Below are 23892 nucleotides of genomic sequence, written 5' to 3'. Positions count from 1 at the left end.
ACATTATTATACGAAAGTTCTTATCCGCCTTTATCAGAGCCGAATCGGGGACTATGGACCTAGTAATAGGAGCTTAACAAATCCGATGAAAAAGACGAAATAGTCCTTTCTCTTTTGTCCATCGATTCGTCTAATCTTGGTCAAATACTCCACCTTGTAAGCCAAGACTGAACTCTCCTTTATACTAGAATTATATTTACTCATCGTGACGAGTGTCCATTGATATAGTCAGTTCGTGATCAAGATCCTCCAGGTTCAACCCCTATCGAGAGAAGTCAATTTATCCGTTATACTTCTCTTGATACATATCAGCCCTAAGCATTGTTGCTTCCCCAGCGAAAGATTCTTTCGAACGTTACTTACTTCGAAAGTGCTAGCAATCTATCGGTTATGGAATCAACCCTTAGGTGAGTGAACATTAACCTTCTTTCAGGAAGGTTGGATTCCGTATCTGTAAATCACTTCCCACTCAAATCATGCTCTGAGAAAACTCTCAAGACATAAGCTGTGATTAGCATGAATAGCCTTTTAGCGAACGAGTCAAAGAGCCCAGTAACATAACCCAGTGTCCATGGTCACTTCAGGATTTAGATCAAGTCTCACTGTGACCATCATAGTGATCTCGGTTAGTGTGTCGTAACGGTCCTTAAACGACACATCTACACTAAGACCTGTCCAGGTCGTACACTTACCACAAGTGTAGAATGCTCCCACATAGTGATCAACCTTCACCTATGTGTTCCACATATATGACTTTAGATATAGCTTTCCAGACGTATATCAGTCATCGACCATGTTTTAGCACACCGCCCGAACTCAGGTGCCCAGCACGTGACTCAGTTAGATACGGAGGCTATGGAAGATAGTTGTTATTGATTCTAATTGTTTAGAACTCAACCCACTAATCATATAATGCTAATAAAGTAATCTTATTATCGAATTTAGTAATCATTATCTTCAAGTGGGCAATATTCTCAACACCCACAACCTATATCCTTTGGTTCCACTAGGGTATCCTAGAAACACACACTTGCTGGATCTAGGGTCTAACTTACCTTCCCTGGTATGAGCATAAGCAACACATCCAAACACTCTGAGATGACTAAGGTTTAGGGTTCTACCTGACCAAACCTCTAAGGGGCTCTTGAAACTGATAACACTAGAGGGGCTTAGGTTTATGAGGTAACAGGCAGTAGCTAGAGCCTCACCCCAAAAGGGCTTGGACAGACTAGAGGTGAATAAGAGACACCTTACCTTTTCCAGGATTGTGCGGGGCATGCATTCTGGAACCCCATTCTGTTGGGGTGTGAATCATACAGTTCTGTGCCTCAAGATCCCTTTGCTGCTGCAATACTCATCAAATAAATAGTTACAAAACTCTAAGCCATTATCAGTTACCACAAATAAGTCCAAGCCCATACCCGGCACGCGCGCATGCAATGGATTTGAGTTTCCCTAAGCCTTTGCCCCTCTACAAAATTGGGTTACCTTTGGGAACCCAAACCCTTTGATACAAAACTTACTCATTTGTCCATTCCCACTCCAAGTGAGACTCTTGTATTTCACTTCTTATACACAATTAATGCATTTACACAATTAATATGTTTCTTTAAACACATTTTGAGCATCAATTTCTTATTGATTATAGCTCCGATTTTGGCAAACTTATAACCGATAGTATACCTCTTTCTGCAAGGAATAATAATACGCTAGAATTATCCAATTTCGTTGAGTGGACTTCACTCAAATCTTTGTCAAAAGCCAACCGCTCATAAAATAATAAATACTCCTTATTATTCATAATCTTCACTTTATTCTAACATGATCTTGATATGCACAATCAAAATATACACACACAGTGTGATGCTGTGTTAGCAAAAGAACTTAGTCCTAACATTCATTCAACTTTAATTTTAAATTTTGGTGATGTTGTAAACGATAATTATACAAAAACAAAGACTATAAACAAAAAATGTAAAATCTATTCCATATCAGTAGTATATATATAGTATACATAAATACAACAATCTATCAAATAGAAATAGGCCATGCCATGGCAAAACCACTAGTAGATTATAAAAAAGGAAGTTAACTTCAGTAATAAAAAAATCCTCTAAAATGGTGATATTCATGTCCAAATCCCAAATACAAAATAAAACGACTTGTCGTCGTAGAAGACGATTCTTTTGTTGGGTGACTCGGTCCCAGAGACGCAGCTTCAAACGGCGAGAATGGAGGCTCCAATTTCCCGCCCCTTCGGCCTCGGTATCCTAGATCATCTCGCCGGAGACTCCATCATCGAGATCTCCGAGAGCTACGAAGGTTTCTGCGCCGCCTCCGAATCGCTTCTCGGCGGCGCCGGCGATCTCTCCGTCGGCTCCGAGTTCGTCGCTCATATCCATGGGCTCTGCAAGTACGGCCTCGAGTCTCTCGTCCGTGACCACTTCATTCGTGCTCTCGAGGTGATTCCATTGAACCTTCGTCCTTACTGTTTGTTTCCTGAGAAAAATTGGTGACTTCGTACTGTTACTGTGACCTAAGAGCAGCTCTTATGGAGAAAAATTAAGCTATTTCTTGCTATTATGATTTGATATTTCGCGTACATTTAAGCTTCTTTTAGTCTGCTGTTTATTACATAATGGTTAGGGAATCATCAATACGTCGACATTGATTTTCCCATTTCTGTTGGAGATTGTTTGTCTGCGATTTTGAGGGTTTAGACAAATCGCATTTTCTTCGCTGACAGGAAACTTTTCAAAGAAACGCGGCATCTAAATTCTGGAGGCATTTCGATGGTTATGGCAACAAGTCAGAGCTCGAAATGAGAAACTCCAGTGTAAGTTAGACTAGAACTCGTTCATAGCTCGAAACTCGTTTTGTTAATATTTTTTTTTCAGTTCTTTATTGGTTTGAATTTCGAAGCCAGATTGGAGAAGATGAAATTCAGGCCGTGCTTTGTAAGGCTTTGGAAGAGATCTCGACCGAGAAGCAATACCAAGAAAAGTGCCTGTTAATGTTGGTCCATGCTCTACAGTCATTTAAGGACAACGTTTCGGATGGAAGAAATAGCTCAGACTCGGAAAAGCTCTATCTATTTTCCAAATATCAGTTGCTTGTGACTTCGGTTCTTATGGCTACTCTTCCTCGTCATTTTCCTGGTGTGTTTTCAATGATTTTTGTTAATTTTTTTCAACATGGGTGTTCCACATTAATTTTTTGATCTTTATTTCTTACTTTTTATTAAAGGTATTGTCATGGTTGGCTTGATAAGAAAATTTGTTTTTCAATGTGGTTAGAGATGCTCCACTGGTATTTCAAGGAAAAGTTAGAGGAGCTAAGTACTATCATGGCGGGAGAATATGAGGATGATGATGATACTGAAATGCCAGATAAAGATGACATGGGTCAAATGGAAATTGGTGAAACCTCTGCCACCCATCACAGGCTCTCGGAAAACAACAAGTTGGTCAGGAACATAGGAAAGGTCGTTCGTGACCTAAGGAATCTTGGATTCACATCCATGACTGACGATGCCTATGCTTCAGCCATCTTTTTGCTTCTGAAGGTGGAATTACGTTTTCCTTTCCGCTCTTTTTCGTTCCAAGTACACGGCCAGCTTTTCTTGATGCAAGTCTATGGAATTACAAGCTTTCTTTCTCTGAAAGACATATTTAACTTTTGGCCACTTATATTTTCTATATACATGGCAGACTAAAGTACACGACCTTGCTGGTGATGATTACAGAAGTTCGGTTTTGGAGTCCATTAAAGGCTGGATACAGGTTGCTTCTTTGTGCCACACGTGATTTTGTTTTCAATATATTCGAGAAATATTTGGTGCTTAAACAGATGCCTAATTTACATTGTGGGTTGTGTAGGCCGTTCCACTTCAGTTCTTGCATGCGCTTCTTGCTTACCTTGGTGACTCCATTAGTTATGACGATGTTTCATCAGGTCTCAAGTCTCCTTTGGCTTCACACCCTTCTTCATTTTTTCTTGGGTCTGATACACCATCTGAAGGACTTGTGAGGTGGCAATTGCGGCTAGAATATTTTGCTTATGAAACTCTGCAAGACTTGAGAATAGCCAAGTTATTTGAAATAATTGTGGATTACCCAGACAGGTAATCTTGCTTTACTATTCAACTTTCGATATATTGGAGTTGATTTGTTTTAAACTGTTTCATGCTTCATTTGCATGATGATATATGTCTCTTACAAATGAACATATTCCAAAATGAAACATTAAGTGTAACATAATATTTGTACCATCAGATTACTGGTGCTCATATGTATTTGCTAAAATAAGTCTCGTAACGAACATTCTATGTTGGTGGATAATTTATGGAAAGTTGTCATGTTATAAATAAAGGGTCCATTAGGTATATAACCATATTTACAGTTTCACATTGCTATATAGTCATCGTTTCATAAATCTTAGGTATAGAGCCACGTCCATGTATTTACACATGTAAATTTGCGTAAATACCCCACCCTTTATTTCAATGAAAGGGCAAACTAGGAATGCCATGTCATCTTTGTGGCTATTTACGTAAGATTTACGAAATGTTGGCTATATAGAAGTTCGAAACGTTTTAATTGGCTAGTTATCTAATTTTTTGATGAATAAATGGCATTATTTGTTTCTTTAATTTGCAGCTTACCCGCGATTGAAGATTTAAAACAATGTCTTGAGTACACTGGTCAACATTCTAAGCTTGTTGAATCATTTATCTCTGCTTTACGGTATCGATTGCTAACAGCCGGCGCCTCAACTAATGACATACTACATCAATATGTTTCGACTATCAAAGCGCTTCGGACAATAGACCCAGCAGGCGTTTTCCTAGAAGCTGTAGGAGAGCCGATAAGGGATTATCTTAGAGGAAGAAAAGACACCATAAAATGCATTGTTACAATGCTCACCGATGGAACTGGCGGGAATTCAAATATTTCTGGAAATACCGGGGACAGCCTTCTTGAAGAGTTAAACAGAGACGAAAGTCAGGAAAACCCCGGTCTTGATGACGAATTTAACACCGACGAAAAACAAGCATGGATAAATGCCTTGCGGTATACTCAACATGGCTTGGGAATTGTAGCAGATAGCCATTGTAAATATAATATTAACTCTTTCCCCCTTTTTTTTTCTTTCCCTTCAGGTGGGAGCCTGATCCTGTAGAAGCTGATCCGTTAAAGGGTAGCAGAAACAGGAGAAAGGTCGACATACTTGGGATGATTGTTGGCATCATCGGCTCAAAAGATCAACTGGTCAATGAATATCGTGTGATGCTGGCTGAAAAGCTTCTGAATAAGTCAGATTACGACATAGACGCGGAGTTGCGAACTCTTGAACTCCTTAAGGTAATAAGGGCTTTATCTGGTTCAGTCTTTTATCTTCTTCCTTGGTTATCTATGAGATGAAACTTTGCCAGTTCTCATTGTATCTTCATCTCTGCTTTCTTTCTTGCAGATACATTTCGGCGAGAGTAGCATGCAGAAATGTGAAATCATGCTAAATGATCTAATAAGTTCCAAGAGAACGAATTCCAACATTAAAGCCACCATAAACCAGCTGGCTCGATCTGGTTGCAACTTCATTTTGTACATATATCATATAAATCACCAATTCGGTGTGGGACTGATATTTACTCTTATTTTTCTGTGATTTTTATGTCTAGGTTCTGATTCGGAGCGCTCTAAGTTACCGATGGACGTCCTTGATGCCTCAATTATATCTTCAAATTTCTGGCCTCCAATCCAGGTTACTGATTGTCAGCTGTATTTTCATTGGTACATTTGTATTATTTATCATTCACCACACACCTGAGTACTAAATGCTTCAAACCTAAAAAAAAAAAAAAAAAAAAATCAGGATGAGTCCCTCATCATTCCTCAACATGTCGACCGGCTGCTATCTGATTATGCAAAGAGATTCAATGAAATCAAGACTCCTCGTAAGCTACAGTGGAAGAAAAATCTCGGTGCAGTCAAGGTTAGGGTCTTTAGTATAGTTTCTACAGAGATTCTTAGGCATTCTAAAATTTTCTTACCTATCGGTGTTAAGGCTGTGATTCTCTCTTGTTCAGTTGGAATTGCAATTCGAAGACCGAGAAATGCAGTTTACTGTGGCTCCTGTTCATGCAGCGATTATTATGAAATTTCAAGACCAGGCTAGGTACGTAAATTTTTTGACTAATTTCTCTCTTCACCATACATGACACCCGCTTCAACATCACATTATATGTACCGTCTTATTTTAGTTGGACCTCCAAGAATCTCGCTGCTGCAATCGGGATTCAAGTGGATGCGCTTATTCGCAGGATAAATTTTTGGATTAGCAAGGTATCGTCCATTTAAGGTGTCTCATAACCATGTTGATTGTGATAATTTTGAGATTCTGACGCGCATTACATACTTGTTTCTGTATTGAAGGGAGTTCTTGCGGAATCACTCGGAAAAGACTCAAATGACCCTGTCTTTACTCTATTGGAAAGCATGGTCGAAACGGGTAAGAATGTAAATAGCGTGAACTGTGATGATCTAGTAGTTGACGAGGAGGGAGATACATCGGTGGCTTCAGTTGAAGATCAACTTCGCAAAGAAATGACTGTGTATGAGGTACGAGTATGACCTAGAATTTATGCTCATGGTATTTGCTTCTAAAGGATCACCGTCAACAAAATTTTCCTTTTTTTTTTCTGCAGAAATTCATCATGGGAATGCTCACGAATTTCGGTAGTATGGCATTGGATCGAATTCATAATACCCTCAAGGTTAGTAAGAAAAAGGTTTCATAGAGCTACATGATTTGAAAACTCAAAATCAATTAAAATATATTTAATATTGTTGCAGATGTTTTGTATAGCGGATCCTTCTTACGACAAAACTCTCCAACAGTTGCAAAGTTTCCTTTCTGGACTAGCTTCAGAAGAGAAGCTAGAAGTAAGAGATGGAATGTACTCTCTAAAGAAGTAAAAAGAAAAAAAAAAAATCAGTAAGTCTTGGCTGAAGGATATTGCAGCTAGACGAGATTGTCATTCCGAAATGAAGGCGGTGTGATGTCAACGATGCCGCAAATGTATTTTCGTAAGCTTCTTCGTAATTTTTATTTAACGTGTAAATCTGTTTTGATTAGTACTAAACTAGGCTGCCATTGTTCCCTCTTTTTATTTTATTTTATTTTATATATATTTAATATATTTATGTTTGTATAAAAGAGCTGTAGATTTTGCAATTTTTTAAAAGTTAAAAATCTGCAAGAATTTCATTCCTTTTTAATAGCATGAATTTTCACCTCTTTAAAGCCGCTAAAACCTTTTAAATTGAACCGTTTCCTTATCAACGAGAGGATAACAACTCCATAAACCTATTGATCATTTCATATTCTTAATGTAATTTCTGAATTAGTACTCGGATTATTTTTGAATTAGAGACCAATTAATAATTTTTTTACCATTTTCAAATAATATTATTGGATTAATGTTTGGTTGCAAGTCAGACATCTCAATTGTCAATTTAATAGTTATTTTTAAAATGTTCACTGATTCAAAATCAACGAAAGCATAACGAATTATATAATTTAAAGGTCAAAGTGACACCAATTAACACGAGTCTGAGGATATCTGATTTAAGCTAAACATCTTATTCGCACATTGCCCAAAAACAAATAAAATATGTTTTTCAAAGGAAAACAAAATACAATTGGGAAAATGTTGTTTGTTAAAAAAGTTCGTAACTATTGGGAAAATGTTGTATTTCCTATGAAAAATGAAGTGCACATTATCAATAGTACCCAGTTAAGGTTTTATAAAATAAATAAATAACCAAATAAGAAATGTTGCTTATTAATAAAAAAAGGAATAAGAAAAAAGAAATTGAATAGACTATTTTTTTTTTTTTTTGCTCGGAAGAAATTGCAGACTAGAAAACAAGAGATCTAGTTCCGCAGCAAGGACTAAAGAGAACGTGTAGAAGGTACAGGGCGACAAGTTATTTCAAGTCGATTTAAGCATGTGATTATGGTTTTAAACTTTTGATAATAATAATAAAGAATCCCATCCCGAGCTACCCGTTGCAACATACAATAAAAATTAAATAAAAAAGTAAAAACACGATTTGACCGTTACAGAAAAAACAGAATTCAAATATGGGAACCCGAAACCGTCGTTAACATATTCAACACCAGGAGAGAGAGAGAGAGAGAGGAGTGAGAATCAACAGAACCCCAAAACTCTTTTATGCCATGACGGAATCAGAAGAAGAGCAAATCCAACAGCTGAGATCCAAAGCCACTGAGCTTTTGCTGAGAGAAGAGTACACAGAATCAATATCAGTCTACTCTCAGCTGATCTGCCTCTGCCGAAAAGACAAGCTCAACCACAGCCTCCGAAAATCCCTCTGCCTAGCCCTCTCCAACCGGGCCGAAGCCCGGTCCCGGCTCGGCCAAATCTCCCACGCCCTCGATGACTGCGACGAAGCTCTCGCGATCGAAACCGCCCATTTCAAGACTCTCCTCTGCAAAGGAAAGTTGCTGATGAGCCTCAACAAGTACGCCTCGGCGCTCGATTGCTTCCGAGCCGCCCAGCTCTTCGGGCCCCAGAGCTCCTCCGAGAGCCTCGACGCCCAGCTCGAGAAGTGCAAGAAAATGGACTCCCTGTCCCGGACCGGCGCTTTCGACATCTCCGACTGGGTCGCCTCGGGGCTCCGGGGAAACCCGCCGGAGCTCGCCGAGTTCGTCGGGCCGGTCGAGATCAGGAAGTCGAAGATCAGCGGCCGCGGGATCTTCGCGACGAAGACCGTCGAGGCGGGCACTCTTCTTTTCGTCTCCCGAGCCGTCGCCACCGACAGAACCATCTTGCCTGGAACCGAAGAAGAGCCCGGAGAGAATCTCCGGCTCGACATGTGGAAGAATCTCGTCGAAAAAGTCTCGACCTCCTGCTCGAACTCCCGCAGAGTCTCTGCCTTGGTCGGCAAGCTATCCGACGGCGAGGAAGAGGAAAACGGTCTCGACGTCCCCGACACGAGTCTATTCAGACCCGATTCCGCGGCCGAGGTCGGCGAGGATCGTGTGATCGATAAAAACAGGGTGGCGAGCGTTCTCGACGCGAACTCTCTGGTGGAGAGCTCGGCTTCTTCGAAGGCGCTCGGGAAGAGGAACGGAGGAGAGTGCTACGCGATCGGGCTATGGATAATGGCCTCGTTCGTGAACCACTCGTGCGCTCCGAACGCTCGGCGGCTCCATGTGGGAGACTACGCGGCGGTCCACGCCTCGAGGGACGTCTCGGCCGGGGAAGAGCTGACTTTCGCGTACTTCGACGTGCTTCGTCCGCTTCCCGAGAGGCGAGCCGCGGCGACGGAGACTTGGGGCTTCGTGTGCCGCTGCGAGAGGTGCGAGTTCGAGTCCCGAGCCGGAGATGGAGAGAGAGCGGCGGCGCTGACTAGGAGAGAGAGAGGGTACTTGAGGGCGTCGGGTTGGGGCGAGGGGTCGAAGAACAAGTGGCCTCCGGCGGAGAGTGTGGCCGAGGCGGTCGGGAGCGACGAGAGGTTGCTTAAGGTATTGTTGATGAAGACAAGGAATGGTAAGAGTATAGGTAATGGGGTTTTCGAGATGGAAAAGGTTTTCAAATTGGGGAGAGGGTTGTTTGGGAAAGTGATGAAGAAGCAAGCTTTGAGAATGCTTTTAGATGATCTTGTTTAGCTTCGTATTGTTGTTGTTGTTTTTTTTTTTTCTTCTTTTATGCCATTAAAGAAAGCTATCAGCTAAATAGCTCAAAGAGAAGAACAAAATACTTATTTTGAATACATTCTTTGTTCTCACTCTCATCGGTAATGGGGTTTTCGAGATGGAAAGACTTTCAAATTGGGGAGAGGGTTGTTTGGGAAAGTGATGAAGAAGCAAGCTTTGAGAATGCCTTGAGATGTTCTTGTTTAGCTTAGAATTTATTTATTTATTTATTTTTTAATGCCATTGAAGAAAGCTATTAGCTAAATAGCTAAAAGAGAAGAACAAAAAACTTATTTTGAATACAGACTTTGTTCTCGCTCTCATTGTCAACTTAGAACATAGTGCTCAACATTTTCTGGCCTGCGATGATTGTCCTCTGTGTATGATCGGTACATAAATAGTTTCTGGTACCCTTTTTTTTACCAGTCCAAAAGAAGAGTCTTCTCTAAGAAAGCTATACGCTAAGTAGAGAGAAAAAAAAAGTTTCATTTTTTTTCTTCTTTTTCTTCTATTCCCCTTTTGTTTTAGTTTTTTCAATCAGTCATACATAGTTTTTCAACCAGTCATACATTTAGTCAGTTCGTATACGAGTAAAAAACTTGAGCATAAAACTGAGACAAAAAGAGAAAGTCATGATAAACATATGTAAGAAACTAAAACCACCCCAAATGGAAAGGTAAGTGTCTCCTTAACCATATCATCATATTATATCGATAAACACATGGAGAAACTCAAATACTAAACTTCAGTGTCAAACGAGGTTCTCGGCTTTGCAGTTGGGCCAATAGCAACGGCCTTTCATTTACACCACGTGATCGTACTGATAGACTTCTTCAATCTCGAACTCTCTCCAACCATGTGCCAGGAAGGAGTGTTCAAGTATGATCTTGACGAACTTGAAGTCGTGGCCGAACCCGTAGTCGAAGAAAATCTTCCGAGGCGCCCAGGGCCGGCCCGAGGCTTAAGCCATTTAGGCAATAACCAAAGTCATAGTGAAAGCAGCAGGAAAGTCGACGTTGATCTAGTTGCTTCTACTTTCACCTCTCTTTGCCGAATCGACTGTTCACTCTGTTCCCATCCAGAATCTGTTCCTTTAATTCTCCCGGAAGATCATAGCTGTATAAACTCTGCATAATGATTTTTTTTTTTTTTTTTGTGGGTAAGTATGTGGTTGAAGAACTCGAACCCCTGGATATTAGTTGTGCTACAATTACCCAAGGCTCCTCCTTAAAACAGGCCCAATTTTTTAATATATTTATATACACCTAAAGTTATAGTATAATTTGTAATCATATTTTTATTTAATTTAGTTTAAATTTGTATACTCACTGGTTACTTACAATTTCTATTTAAATTTTCAAGTTCATCAAATAAACATAAATATATTTATATACACCTAAATAAAGTTTCAAGTTCCTTGAGAGTTTCTTTTAGTTCTAAGCTCTTTAGATCCGTACTGGTAAACACTTCTATTTTCACAGTTTCAAATTCAATAAAAATTGCAATTTTTGGATGTCCAAACTTTGCTATTAGTAAGCAATCAATTCAACCATTTTTGGAAGACTATTGATATGTATTTGTCCGCGAATCAACCCTATTTTTCGAAGATTTCTTTTTCTTTCCTACAATTTTTCTTTTGAACCTGACCCCTTAAATATAGTCCTAAAAGAGCGTGTATGTTCTGTGTAATGCATAAGAACTGTCAGTTTCTACTGAAAACAACAAATAAACTATTTTAAACTTTGGAACAAATGTTGCTCGCTCTTTAGCTTGTTTGGGATTTTCCTCTAGGTTACCTTCTACTTGGATTGGGGATATCCCTGAGTGTATCACTGAATTGCTTGTAACGGATTTAGCTAATAACTCGCACTGTGTAATTTACTAAAAACTGTCTAGTTTATGTTACTTACAGACGGACTAGATTTGTGTTTTCATATCAATTTAAATACTGAAAGTAAATGTTGCGTGATCACAAGAGAAAAACTCAAATGATTCAATGTCAATAGCACATTCATAGAAATTGAAATTGACACAATCCAGCAACAACAGATCATTGAAATCAAGAAGAAGTAGTATCTGACCTCCCAACTGGAGCTGACCTTCACAAATTCTAACTTTACAATTTCTTTCATTCTCTTTTTATTCAAAAAAAGATAACACAAGACTTCTCGACGGAAACAAGACTCTCGACGTACAAACTCAAGGTTCCCAGGATGGGAAGTTTCCTGAACCGTCTACTATCGATGTTAGGTCGACAAAGCCTCTGCGCGAGAATCTCCTTCTTCTCGCCGCAACTCCATCAACAACTCGTCCTCCTTCCAAAAAGCTACGGGCCTTATGAGGCCCACCAACGGCTCGACGATCTTGAATTGTTCGGTCCAGACACTACGGTCCAAAACCCAAACCTTGAACGTGTCGACGATGCACACGAGCGACTCTCCCCTAACCATAACCCAAGGGCCCTTTTTGTATCCGTGTCTCCAATTCGTCGGCGGCAGATCGAGGCAGCTGAAGCTCTCGTCGCTCATGTCGAACGAGAGCAGGTTTCTCGCTCCGTGGTTGATCCAATAGCAATGGCCTTTCAAGTAAGTCCCGAAACTGTACGGATCGACGCGTTCGATCTCGAATTTTGTCAAGAGGCCGGTGCGTAGAGAGTACACCTCGACCATGGACGACACAATTGACCGCAGCCCGGTTGAGATCCTGACAAATTTGTAGTCGTCGGTCTTTGGGTCGTGGCCGAATGCGTAGCCCAATGCCATCTACTCGGGATAGACCATCGGGGCATGGAAAGACCGTTGTTCTCTCAGCGCCGGGTTGTAGAACAACACTTGATCTCCCTGATCGTAAATGGCGTTGACCAAGCAAATAATGCCGTGGCAGTGAGTACTGAAGATAGGGAGAACAAAAAGTTCTGGTTCGACGTCTAGTATATTCGGCACATAGATTTCTTCCGAGGTAGTAGTTGAATCGGTGATGGTGAGTAGAGCAACTAGCTGATTTTGGAACGCTTCGTTCAAGACTAAATTAACAAGAAGATTCTGTTACTTAAAGCGTTTTGACACTATAAATTTTATATATTTTAATTGCACTTTTTTCAGTATTACCGAAGAGCAATGGATATGAGTTCTTATCAGCGAAAGCTTCTTTGCTTTTATGGATGCTGATTTGAAGATGGTCCTTGACGAACTTCTGGCCGGTGATTAGGCAGTTCCATAATTTGCAAACGCTTCTAAATCGGACCAGAGATTTCGACGGCAACTTCAACAGAATTTGCTCCTCCAATTCTACCGGAAGAACATATCCGGAGAATCTCCTCTTCATGCTTTGTAATCGTAGCTTTGTTTTTTTTTTTTGGATGCAACGTAATTTTGTTGTGCAGCGTTTAATGACGAGATCAACAAAGAAACCCTAATCCAATTCAGTAACACGAATAAAGTACGTAAACTACTAATCCTACTTTAAAATCGCAACGCCAGCCTATACTTTTCTTACTTATTTTATTTTATTTTATTTTTAAATAAATATGTAATGTTTGCAGTCTTTCATAAAACATAGATACAGAAGAAAGTAAACGCTTTAAAATGGTTATCTTGCACCTTTTTTTTTATTTTTTATTTTTGGCCAAAATTTAATTACGCAAAATATCTACTTTTAGTGCTTCGTTACTTAGAATTTGTTACTTAAAATACATATATTTACGGTTTATATTTGGAATCTTTTATAGTAATACATATAATAGGAATTATTACTTATAATTTTTTTTAAAAAGATAATTGTTAATTGCATATGTAAATAAATTAATTGTGCCCCCACTTAATTGGATCTCTGAATCCATCACACAAAGATGCAAAATAGATGTTTTATTTGGTCGTGATTATAGTGTTCATGCTACTAATTTAAAATGACTTTCAGTTATTCTTTATATATTACATAGCGCTGGTTTAATAATGACATCGTTTGGCATAACTTTGTTTTAAAAAAAAACGCTTTTAAATTTATTAAAAAACTGACAGGTGTTTGATAAGCTGTTTATAAAACAGTTGTTACTGGTAACAAAAACTGATTTTGCGTTTGGTAAAATAAATATATTATAGTAAAAAGACTAAAATAGACATAAAATAAATATTTAACAGTGTTATGGATAATCATGTGAGGATATTAAAGTAATTTTATATCAAATACAAAAACGCTTTTTCTAAAAGCTAAGATTCGTAGCTTTTGTGACTCATGTACAATTTTTAAAATTGTTTTTGAAATTTTTTCTAAAAACTGTTTTACCAAACCATAAGATTGCATTTTGGTTTTTGCTAACAGCAAAAATAGGCTTAAAAAAGCTGTGTCAAACACGCCCAATATGTATATGTAGTGTTGTTGTTGTGTTTGTGTGTTTTTTTTACCTCTAATTTTGTTTTAATGAAAACTTCTTATGCAAGTTTCATTTTTGTTTAAATGGTCATACTCTGTATCTGTAGTACTATACTATTTAGGACCCAAGCATTACTTCCAATCAGACTTCACCCTCACCTGCACCACCTACAGCTCTCGGACTAATGGTCATGATTAAAAATATATTTTAAAATTATCCCATGTTATTTTTAAAATTTGCAATCACGCGTGCGATTTATACATAATATGCCCCTCGTAACTCTTGATCCTAGCTACATATATAATGCATGTTAAAAGGGTCTGAAATCTATTGCGCAATTTGAGATAACAAAGTCGGAAACTAACTTGCTATGCATTGAAGTTTCAAGACTTTGGCCACATTCCATCATTTAAAACCTCGAATTGGCACTTTACTATTTTCAGTAGTTTCTTTTAATTCTCAAATTTTTTATTATGGTTTTATTTTCTTTTTGAGGTTGTAATTAAATTTTATAGTACTTTAATTATCTGTAGTCTCCTATGCTCAGAAGATTTTGGTTAATGAAAAAGAAAGAGATAATTTTTCTCAAATTTCTTTGTTTTCGGTATTCTTTGTGAATGAACGAGTTCAACACGCTCTTGATCAGGTATTCGTAGTTATCAAATGAACAAGTTTTAGGAAAAATCATTTACCGCTATTCGTGCGCAAATAAACAGGCACATGGTAATATATCCTTTCCACCCCCTCTCGTTATATCACTACACCGCAACTCCGGTGGTTTCGGAAAAATAAAGGGATAAAGCGAAGTCGGCCCTTTAACACCCTTAGTGCGAAAGGTCAAACCATACTAACTGATAAAAAATCATGTAACTACAACTTTATTCCGCCAAACATGAGGGCTTTTAATCTATCTCCGTGGTACCGTCCACGTTTAATTTTTTTTTTAAATGTGAGATGACAACCACAAGTAAGTTGGTTTTTATTTATTTATTTATTGAGAACAATAGTACTTCAATGCAAAATAAAAAGAACTGGAATATCCCCTGAATCACTGCACCGTCTCTTTTCTCCTCCGGCACTGAAAAATATGATTGTTCCTGTTACGTTTTTCGACCCTGTTAAAGTCACAAGCCTTCTAGACTGAAGTGCCTTGTGATGCAAGAAACAGATCAATACAAACACAATGTACAAGAACGTAAAAGATAAGGTAGGAGCACACCCGATTTATCCTGGTTCGGTCTTAAATGACCTACGTCCAGCCTTGGGGTAGTTGCAGTATCAACGATGATGAACAATACAAACCAGAATTACACCTGGAACCCTTGAATCTGATATCGCTCGATGTTCTCTCTCACTCGATGATTTTCTATCAGTTTTTCTTCTCCAAAGTAATCTCAGATAGTTTGTGAATGTGTTCTATATACAAAGGTTACAACAAGCTCGTATTTAAAGACCCCTGCTACGCTGACGTGTCCTTCAAGCAATCTCTCGCTGATGATCCAACGGTCTTCAGAACCCGAGAAACTTGCTGATGAAGCTTTAGCCGTCAGATGTAACTCTTGATGATTTCAAACACCTCCACTTGTATGCTACTTCATACAACAATTCTCCACCTGATTGAACATCATCTCTCATCATTTAGTGAAAAAACCCTGTCTTGATCTAGTCCTCAAAACCACAACTTCCAATGTTGACTAGCCTCAAGCAATGACTGAATTTGTTGCTTGGTAATGGCTTTGTCATCATGTCAGTCGGGTTGTCTTCAGTAGACACCTTCTCAATCTTCACCTCTCCCTTGCTCACAATGTCTCTGACAAAATATAGCTTCACATCAATGTGTTTTGACCGTTCATGAAACACCTGATGTTTAGCCAATTGAAGAGCACTTTGACTGTCACTGTGGATGATCACTTGAGGCTGCTCAAACCTAGTTCAGATATTATTCCCTTCATCCATAAGGCTTCTTTCAAAGCTTCAGTGATTGCCATGTATTCTGCTTCAGTTGTGGATAGAGCCACTACTAACTGGAGGGTTGATTTCCAACTTACAGCTCCACCACACACGGTGAAGACATATCCTGTTAATGACTTTCTTGTGTCAATGCTTCGTGCATAATCAGAGTCAAAAAAGCCCTCTACCTGCACTTTGTTAGTGTCACAGTAACCATACATAACTCCATGCTTAAGAGTACCCTTTAGGTATCTCAGAACCCATTTAACAGCATTCCAGTGTTCCATGCCAGGATTTGGCATAAACCTGCTCACAAGACTAATGGCATAGGCAAGATCAAGTCTAGAACAAATCATAGCAAACATTAGGCTACCTACAACACTTGCATATGGTATCCGGGCCATGTTCATGATGTCTTCCTTTGACTGAGGGCTTTGAGCACTTGACAGCTTGTAGTGTTGAGGTATTGGTGTTGATATAGTCTTTGATAAAGACATCTCATATCTGTCTAAGACTTTTCCAAGGTAGCTTTGCTGATAGAGGCACAATTTCTTGTTCCTTCTGTCTCTAATTATTTCCATGCCAAGGATCTTCTTAGCTGGTCCCAAGTCCTTCATCTTGAACCTCTGATTGAGTTGTGCCTTTAACCTGTTCAAATCAGATTTTTCCTTGCACACAAGTAACATGTCATCTACATAGAGGAGCAGATATATGAAACCAGAATTTTTCAGATCCTTGAAATAAACACACCAGTCATACTCACTTCTTTGATAGCCATGACTGATCATGAACTCATCAAATTTTAAATACCATTGTCTTGGAGATTGTTTCAGACCATATAGGGACTTGTGCAGCAAGCACACCTTTTCACCTTTTGAGCCAACCTCAAAACCTTCTGGTTGTTGCATAAAAATTTGTTCTTCCAGGTCTCCATACAAGAAAGCTGTCTTGACATCCATTTGATCTAATTCCCAATCAAAATGTGCATAAAGAGCTAGTATAGTCCTGATAGATCTGTGTTTGACCTCATGGGAATAGATTTCATTATAATCTATCCCTTCAGTCTGAGTGTACCCTTTTGCCACAAGTCTGGCCTTGAACCTTGGCTCTTCAACTCATGGAATTCCATCCTTTAGCTTGAATATCCACCTGGATCCAATGATCTTGTGTCCTTCAGGCTTGTCAACAATAGACCATGTCTTGTTTTCCTTCAGAGAGTCAATTTCTTCAAGCATAGCAGATTTCCACTGTTTGCAGTGACTTGACTTGCACGCTTCTGTGTAGGTCCTTGGTTCTTCTTCCAAGAGAGTTGATCCTGTCATAAAGGCATAGGCAGTGAGATCATATCCAAAACGTTGAGTAGGTTTAGGAACTCTCCTGTTTCTATCTCTGACAAGGTTATAGTTAGAAATGTTCTCAGAACCCTGTGTCTGGGCCTCTACTCCTTGACGTGGAGAGCAAGCTTCTGCAGGTTCCTCAGTGTCTTCAGCTATTCCACCTGGTTCAGTATCCTCTTGTGGTGCTTGTCCTGCTGAAGTTTCACCAACTCCACCTGGACCTGTGTGGTTTCAGGGGCCTCATTTTCAGATAGAGGCCATATTTTGTCATCTGGTTTCCTGTTTTTGAAATCACTTTCATTGAAAGTGACATCCCTGCTGATCATGTATTTCTTGTGACCTGGTTCCAAACACCAAAGTTTATAGCCCTTGACACCTTCGGGGTATCCAATGAAGATGCACTTGAGAGATCTTGGTTCCAGCTTTCCCTGCTTGACATGAACATAAGCTGTATAACCAAACACTTTGAGTTTTGTATAGTCATTTTTGTGATCAGACCACATCTGCATTGGAGTCTTTAAATCTATGGCTGTGGATGGGCATCTGTTAATGAGGTAACAAGCTGTTTTTACAGCTTCAGCCCAGAAAGAGTGAGGCAACCTGGCATGGTTAAGCATACACCTTACTCTTTCCATTATGGTCCTGTTGAACCTCTCAGCTAAGCCATTTTGCTGAGGTGTGCGCACAACTGTGTGATGCCTTTGGATACCTGTTTTTCTACAAAACTCATTGAAAACATCAGCACAATATTCAAGACCATTGTTTGTTCTCAGCCTCTTAACTTGTTTATCAGTTTGGTTTTCAACTTTTCAACCATGATTTTCCAATCTTTAAAGGTCTCAAAAGCATTACTCTTGTGTTTCAACAGATAAACCCATACACGTCTAGAATAGTCATCAATAATAGACATGTAGTACCTGTTACCACCATGTGATGTTACCTTTGCTGGTCCCCAGAGGTCTGAATGTATATAGTCTAATATTGCTTCAGTTCTGTGCACATCCTTATTGAAACTGGCTCTTGAGGCTTTCCCATATATGCAGTCTTCATAGAATTCCAATTTTCCCAGTTTGTTTTGGCCAAGGCATCCTTGTTTCTCCAGGATATTCATGCCCTTTTCACTCACGTGACCAAGCCTTAGATGCCACAACCTTGAATTGTTTTCCCTGTCAATCACATTTGCAGAACCAACCACAGTAGATCCAACCAGAAAATAAAGGCCATTTATCCTAGTGCCTTTCATAACATCAATAGAGTCCTTAGATACAAACAAGTTTCCATTTTCTGAATGAAAATTGTAACCTTGTTCATCTAGAGTACCAAGGGAAATGAGATTTCTTTTTAATTCAGGAATGAATCTCACATTGTCAAGAACTCTCTCAATACCATCAAACATTTTGATACGTATGTCACCTGTACCAATCACCTTGCATGCTTTGTTGTTGCCAAGTAGAACTGATCCTCCATGCTCAATCTTGAGATCTTCAAACCAGCTTTTGTTTGGTGACATGTGATAGGTACAACCGCTATTAAGAACCCAAGATTGCGATGAATGTTGGTGAGAAACATTGAGGGCGTCTGCAGAATCATATCCGGTTTCAGCAATGGTGGCATTTGCCTGTTTCTTAGGCTTGCTGAAAGTTTTATCTTTGTCAGGACAGTCTTTCTTCATATGTCCTTCTTTGTGGCAGTGATAACACTTGTAAGGGAATTCCTTTTCTTCGCCATTCTTCTGATCCTTTCCCTCTGATCCCTTGTTCTTGGATTGAGTCTTCGAATTCGATTTTGAGTTCTTCCTTGGTTTGCCTCTGATGTTGAGTCCTTCACCAACAAGTTTCTTCTCAGACTTTGAGTCTAGTTCTTTTGATTTCAGCACAGCTTGAACCTCTTCTAGGGTTAGCGATTCCCTGGCATATTTCATTGCTTCAACGAAATTCGAGTAATTCTTTGGGAGCGCATTCAAAATCATAACTGCCTGATCTTCATCCTCGATCTTCACATCAATGTTTTCCAGATCGATGACGATCCGATTGAATTCATCGAGACTTTCGCTGATTGGCTTGTCTTCTGTGATCTTGAAACCAAACAGTCTGCCTTTGAGGTGAATTCGATTGAATAGCGATTTGGTCATATAGAGTGATTCTAATTTTGACCAAATCCCAGCCGCAGTTTTTTCTTTCGAGACTTCCCTCATAACCTTATCTCCGAGATGAAGAATTAAGGTGCTGTACGCCATTTCGAGAGCCTCATTCCTTTCAGTCGCTAACATTGTCTCCGGGAATCCTTTTTCTCCCTCCAGTGCCTTTGCGATCTTCATTTGAACAAGAATTGCCCTCATTTGTATGCGCCACAGACTGAAGTTGCCTTTGCCATCGAATCTTTCGATCTCAACCTTCGTGAGACCCATCTTGAAGTTCTTGCAGAGATTGTGTAGGCTCTGATACCAATTGTTACGTTTTTCGACCCTGTTAAAGTCATAAGCCTTCTAGACTGAAGTGCCTTGTGATGCAAGAAACAGATCAATACAAACACAATGTAAAAGAACGTAAAAGATAAAGTAGGAGCACACCGGATTTATCCTGGTTCGGTCTTAAATGACCTACGTCCAGCCTTGGGGTAGTTCCAGTATCAACGATGATGAGCAATACAAACCAGAATTACACCTGGAACCCTTGAATCTGATATCGCTCGATGTTCTCTCTCACTCGATGATTTTCTATCAGTTTTTCTTCTCCAAAGTAATCTTAGATAGTTTGTGAATGTGTTCTATATACAAAGGTTACAACAAGCTCGTATTTAAAGACCCCTGCTACGCTGACGTGTCCTTCAAGCAATCTCTCGCTGATGATCCAACGGTCTTCAGAACCCGAGAAACTTGCTGATGAAGCTTTAGCCGTCAGATGTAACTCTTGATGATTTCAAACACCTCCACTTGTATGCTACTTCATACAACAGTTCCTAGTCTAGTTGACCGAAACAAGACTCTCAACGTACAAACTTAAGGTTCCCAGGACGGGAAGTTTCCTGAATAGTCTAGTGTCGATGTTGTACGTCGACAAATGCCATTTGGGAGAACTATATTCCAACTCCATCAACAACTCGTCCTCCTTCCAAAACGCTATAGGCCTTATGAGGCCCACCAACGGTTCGTCGATCTTGAATTGTTTGGTCCAGACACCACGGTCCTCGTCCAAAGCCCAAACCTTGAACGTGTCAACGATGCACACGAGCGACTCTCCCTTAACCATAACCCAAGGGCACATTTTGTATCCCAGTCTCCAATTCATTGGCGGAAGATCGATGCTGCTGAAGCTCTCGTCGCTCATGTCGAACGAGAGCAGGTTCCTCGCTCTGCAGTTGACCCAATAGCAACGGCCTTTCAAGTAAGTCCCGACTCTGTACAGATTGACGCTTTCGATCTCGAATTTTGTTGAGAGGCCGGTGCGTAGAGAGTACACCTCGACCTTGGACGACCGAAACCCGGTTGAGATCCTGACAAACTTGTAGTCATCGGTCTTGGGGTCGTGGCCGAACGCGTAGCCGACTATCGTGTACTTGGGATAGACTCTCGGGACCCAGAAAGACCGTTGTTCTCTCAGCGCCGGGTTGTAGAACAACACTCGGTCTCCCAGTATGATGTTGACCAAGCAAAGGATGCCGTGGCAGTGAGAACTGAACCGAGGGATATCAAAATATGGTGGTGCGACTTCTAGTATGTTCGGCGAATAGATTAGTTCGACAGTCATAGTTAAATCGCTGATGGTGAGCTGAGAAACTAGCTGCTCTTGCCACGTTTCATTCAAGACTAAATTAACAAAGAAGATTTGGTTAATTAAAGCGTTTTGACGTTGTTTTAGATGTATAGTAATAATAAGCTATATTTTAATTGCAGTTTTTTAAGTATTACCTAAGAGCGATGGAGATGAGTTCTTATCAGCGAAAGCTTCTTTGCTTTTGTGGATGCTGATCTGAAGATGGTCCTTGACGAACTTCTGGCCGGTGATTAGGCAGTTCCATAATTTGCAAACGCTTCTGAATCGGACCAGAGATTTCGCCGGCAACTTCAACAGAATTTGCTCCTCCAATTCTACCGGAAGATCAAATCCGGTGAATCTCCTCTTCATGGTTTTTTTTTTTAATTATTTTTTTTTTTTTATCGTAGCTCTGTAGTTCAGGTGCAGTGTAATTTTGTTATTGTGCTGCGTTTTATGACGAGATCAACAAAGAAAACCTAATTCTATTCAATAACACGAATGAAGTATTTAAACTACTAATCCTACTTTAAATTCGCAACACCAGCCTATACTTTCCATATTTATTTATTTTATATTTTTTTGTAAAATAAATAAGTAAATGTTTGCAGACTTTCGTAAAATAGATATAGAAGAAATCAAGAAAGTAAACTCTTTAAAATGGTCATCTTCCACCTGTTTGTTTGTTTTTTTTTTTTGTTTTTTTTTTGTTTTTTTTTTTTTTTTTACGTTTTAGTAAATTTTAATTCATTTAATTTTCTACTAGTATATATTTATTTTTGATACAAAACTCAAGTATATGTTATTACATTATATTTTCTTGGTTTTTTTTTATTTTTATTTTTTTAAGAAACACGGGGACTCATCTTGAGCAGTGGTAGGTAATGAAATTATTGCTACCGTTAATGTGTCTACCATTAGCTTAACGGTAGCGGTTCTACCGTTTGGCATTATTTCGCCTTCCGTTTATTAACGGTAGCGGTTCTACCGTTATGCTTAACGGAAATTAGCATTTCCGTTAATTTCCTTTAATTTAGTTAAAAAAAATCAGTTTTAAATGGTAATTTAAAGGGATATTAAAATGTAAACTTTTCATAAAATGGGCTAATATGTAAACTTTTAAATCATGGATGGTACCAGGCAAATTTTATTAACAAAAAATTAGAAAAATAGCCAACTTAAACGTTTGATATTGCTAAATAGCCAAGGTTTGGTAAGTATTAGGTAAATAGCCATAAATGATGATGTGGCTTAATATGACAGTGGCTATTTACTTGATATTTACATTTGTAAATATATAAAAATGGTTATTTACCTAATATTTACCAAACCTTGTCTATTTAGCAATTCTCAACGTTTAAGTTGGCTATTTTGCTAAATTACCCTTTTATTAATCGCCCTCACTTGTGGCGGAGGAAAACCGTGATTACAATTATTATAAAAAAAATACAAGTAAAATGCTACAACAAGATTATGAAATACTCATCTTTTGTAAGTTTATATCAAAATTATCAAAAAGATCAATGTTAATAAATGTTTCTTGAGAACGTCATTCATGTTGGCACCAATCTTTGTAAACATAAGGGATGATCGGGATAAATTGGTTTAATTGGATCATCTCTTCTTGAGTGAAGTTGAACGTTGGTGCCTGATATGAATATGTTGGACGGGAACGAGAAGGATTTCGGTGTCCTCAAAATTGGGATATTGAGAAAGATTCAACCAGCTTTGTGGATATTGGATGGCTGGAGAGGAGGGATTTGTTTGCACAACTTGTTGATTTTGAGCCTCGTCTTCATGGCTTAATGGTGATGGTGCGAGCTTCCGACTAGAACTTTGACGAGAGCCTCATTGAGATGATGACTCACCATACATTTTTTTAAAATCAAAACTAGATTTAATAAATTGTAATAAAAGTTTTAGGTACATAATTTTTAGAAAATCAAAACCATATAATACAAATTGCAATATATACTTAAGTATATAATTCTTGGAAAATAAAAAACTATATAATATAAATTGCAATAAATACTTATGTATATAATTTTTTTTTAAATTAAAGTATATAACATAAATTGTATAACAAAATTTAAGTATATAAATTATATAGAGAGATTTGGTTGTAGAGAATTGTAGAGGCAATTGTAGAGAGAATTGATGGAGAGGTTTGTGAAAATTGTATTGAAATGGGTTGTAGTTATAGTGTTGGAGGATGAAAGTGTAAAAAAGTTGTTATTTCCGAGCTCAAACGGTCAAAAACGGTCATATTTTTTCAGCCATTGATTTTAAAAACGGTAACATTTTGGACGGCTGAGATTGAAAGACAAAAAAAAAAAACATGCAATCAACGATAGAAAACGTATACCATTACCACCTGTGACACACGGTAGAGTAATTTCCGCTACCGTCTTCATGGCATAACGGTAGAAAACGGTACACAAAGCAACGGAAGGTAGCCATGAGTACCATTAACTACCGTCTGTTTGCCCAGGATGAACGGAAGCTCATGTTATAAGTATTATATTTTTTCTATAAAGAAACAATTATTTTGGCAAGTTTTTATTTGATGACGTGGAAAGTAAATATACATTAAGTACGTGATATCTGTTGACCAAAACATTTCAATGCTCTAGATAATTTCTAACTTTTTAAAAGAAATTAATATAATACTGAAATAATCGCACTTGCCTTGTTCATTTTCTATTCGTGAGGAGACATTTTAGTGGCAGAACTCACGGAGTTGTATGAGACGGACAAA

At 38.8% G+C, this 23892-nt stretch overlaps 5 protein-coding genes across 5 annotated transcripts; 2 read left to right on the top strand and 3 right to left on the bottom strand.

Annotated features, from left to right (window-relative positions):
• The first annotated feature begins 2147 nt into the window (after positions 1 to 2147).
• Positions 2148 to 7264, top strand: LOC149402966 (anaphase-promoting complex/cyclosome 2). The gene is made up of 16 exons (XM_089609733.1): positions 2148 to 2462; positions 2747 to 2836; positions 2927 to 3158; positions 3297 to 3565; positions 3711 to 3782; positions 3879 to 4123; positions 4659 to 5072; positions 5162 to 5363; positions 5473 to 5587; positions 5681 to 5763; positions 5875 to 5994; positions 6089 to 6177; positions 6263 to 6344; positions 6435 to 6620; positions 6707 to 6775; positions 6855 to 7264. The coding sequence occupies exons 1-16, from the start codon at positions 2232 to 2234 to the stop codon at positions 6975 to 6977; spliced, it is 2622 nt and encodes an 873-aa protein (XP_089465859.1). The 5' UTR covers positions 2148 to 2231; the 3' UTR covers positions 6978 to 7264.
• Positions 7265 to 8119: 855 nt separating this feature from the next.
• Positions 8120 to 9908, top strand: SDG35 (SET domain protein 35). The gene has a single exon (XM_089609511.1). It carries the CDS (start codon positions 8245 to 8247, stop codon positions 9697 to 9699), a length of 1455 nt encoding a protein of 484 aa, XP_089465637.1. The 5' UTR covers positions 8120 to 8244; the 3' UTR covers positions 9700 to 9908.
• A 2064-nt stretch (positions 9909 to 11972) lies between these two features.
• LOC149402964 (F-box/LRR-repeat/kelch-repeat protein At2g27520-like) lies at positions 11973 to 12488 on the bottom strand. Its single transcript, XM_089608583.1, has one exon. The coding sequence runs from the start codon at positions 12486 to 12488 to the stop codon at positions 11973 to 11975; it is 516 nt and encodes a 171-aa protein (XP_089464709.1).
• Positions 12489 to 13050, bottom strand: LOC149402963 (F-box protein At3g08750-like). The gene is made up of 2 exons (XM_089608582.1): positions 12834 to 13050; positions 12489 to 12748 (listed from the first exon to the last, which is right to left on the bottom strand). Exons 1-2 carry the CDS (start codon positions 13048 to 13050, stop codon positions 12489 to 12491), a joined length of 477 nt encoding a protein of 158 aa, XP_089464708.1.
• Positions 13051 to 20345: 7295 nt separating this feature from the next.
• LOC149402962 (F-box/kelch-repeat protein At3g23880-like) lies at positions 20346 to 21506 on the bottom strand. The gene is made up of 2 exons (XM_089608580.1): positions 21290 to 21506; positions 20346 to 21187 (listed from the first exon to the last, which is right to left on the bottom strand). The coding sequence occupies exons 1-2, from the start codon at positions 21504 to 21506 to the stop codon at positions 20346 to 20348; spliced, it is 1059 nt and encodes a 352-aa protein (XP_089464706.1).
• Between the last annotated feature and the right edge of the window lie 2386 nt (positions 21507 to 23892).

The sequence above is a fragment of the Urtica dioica genome, chromosome 3 (genome assembly GCF_054948205.1).
Source record: "Urtica dioica subsp. dioica isolate 48M chromosome 3, U.dioica_male_clone48M_v1_H2, whole genome shotgun sequence".
NCBI lineage: Eukaryota > Viridiplantae > Streptophyta > Magnoliopsida > Rosales > Urticaceae > Urtica > Urtica dioica.
The sequence above is the reverse complement of the archived record's forward strand: the minus strand, read 5'-3'. Positions and strand labels throughout refer to the sequence as shown.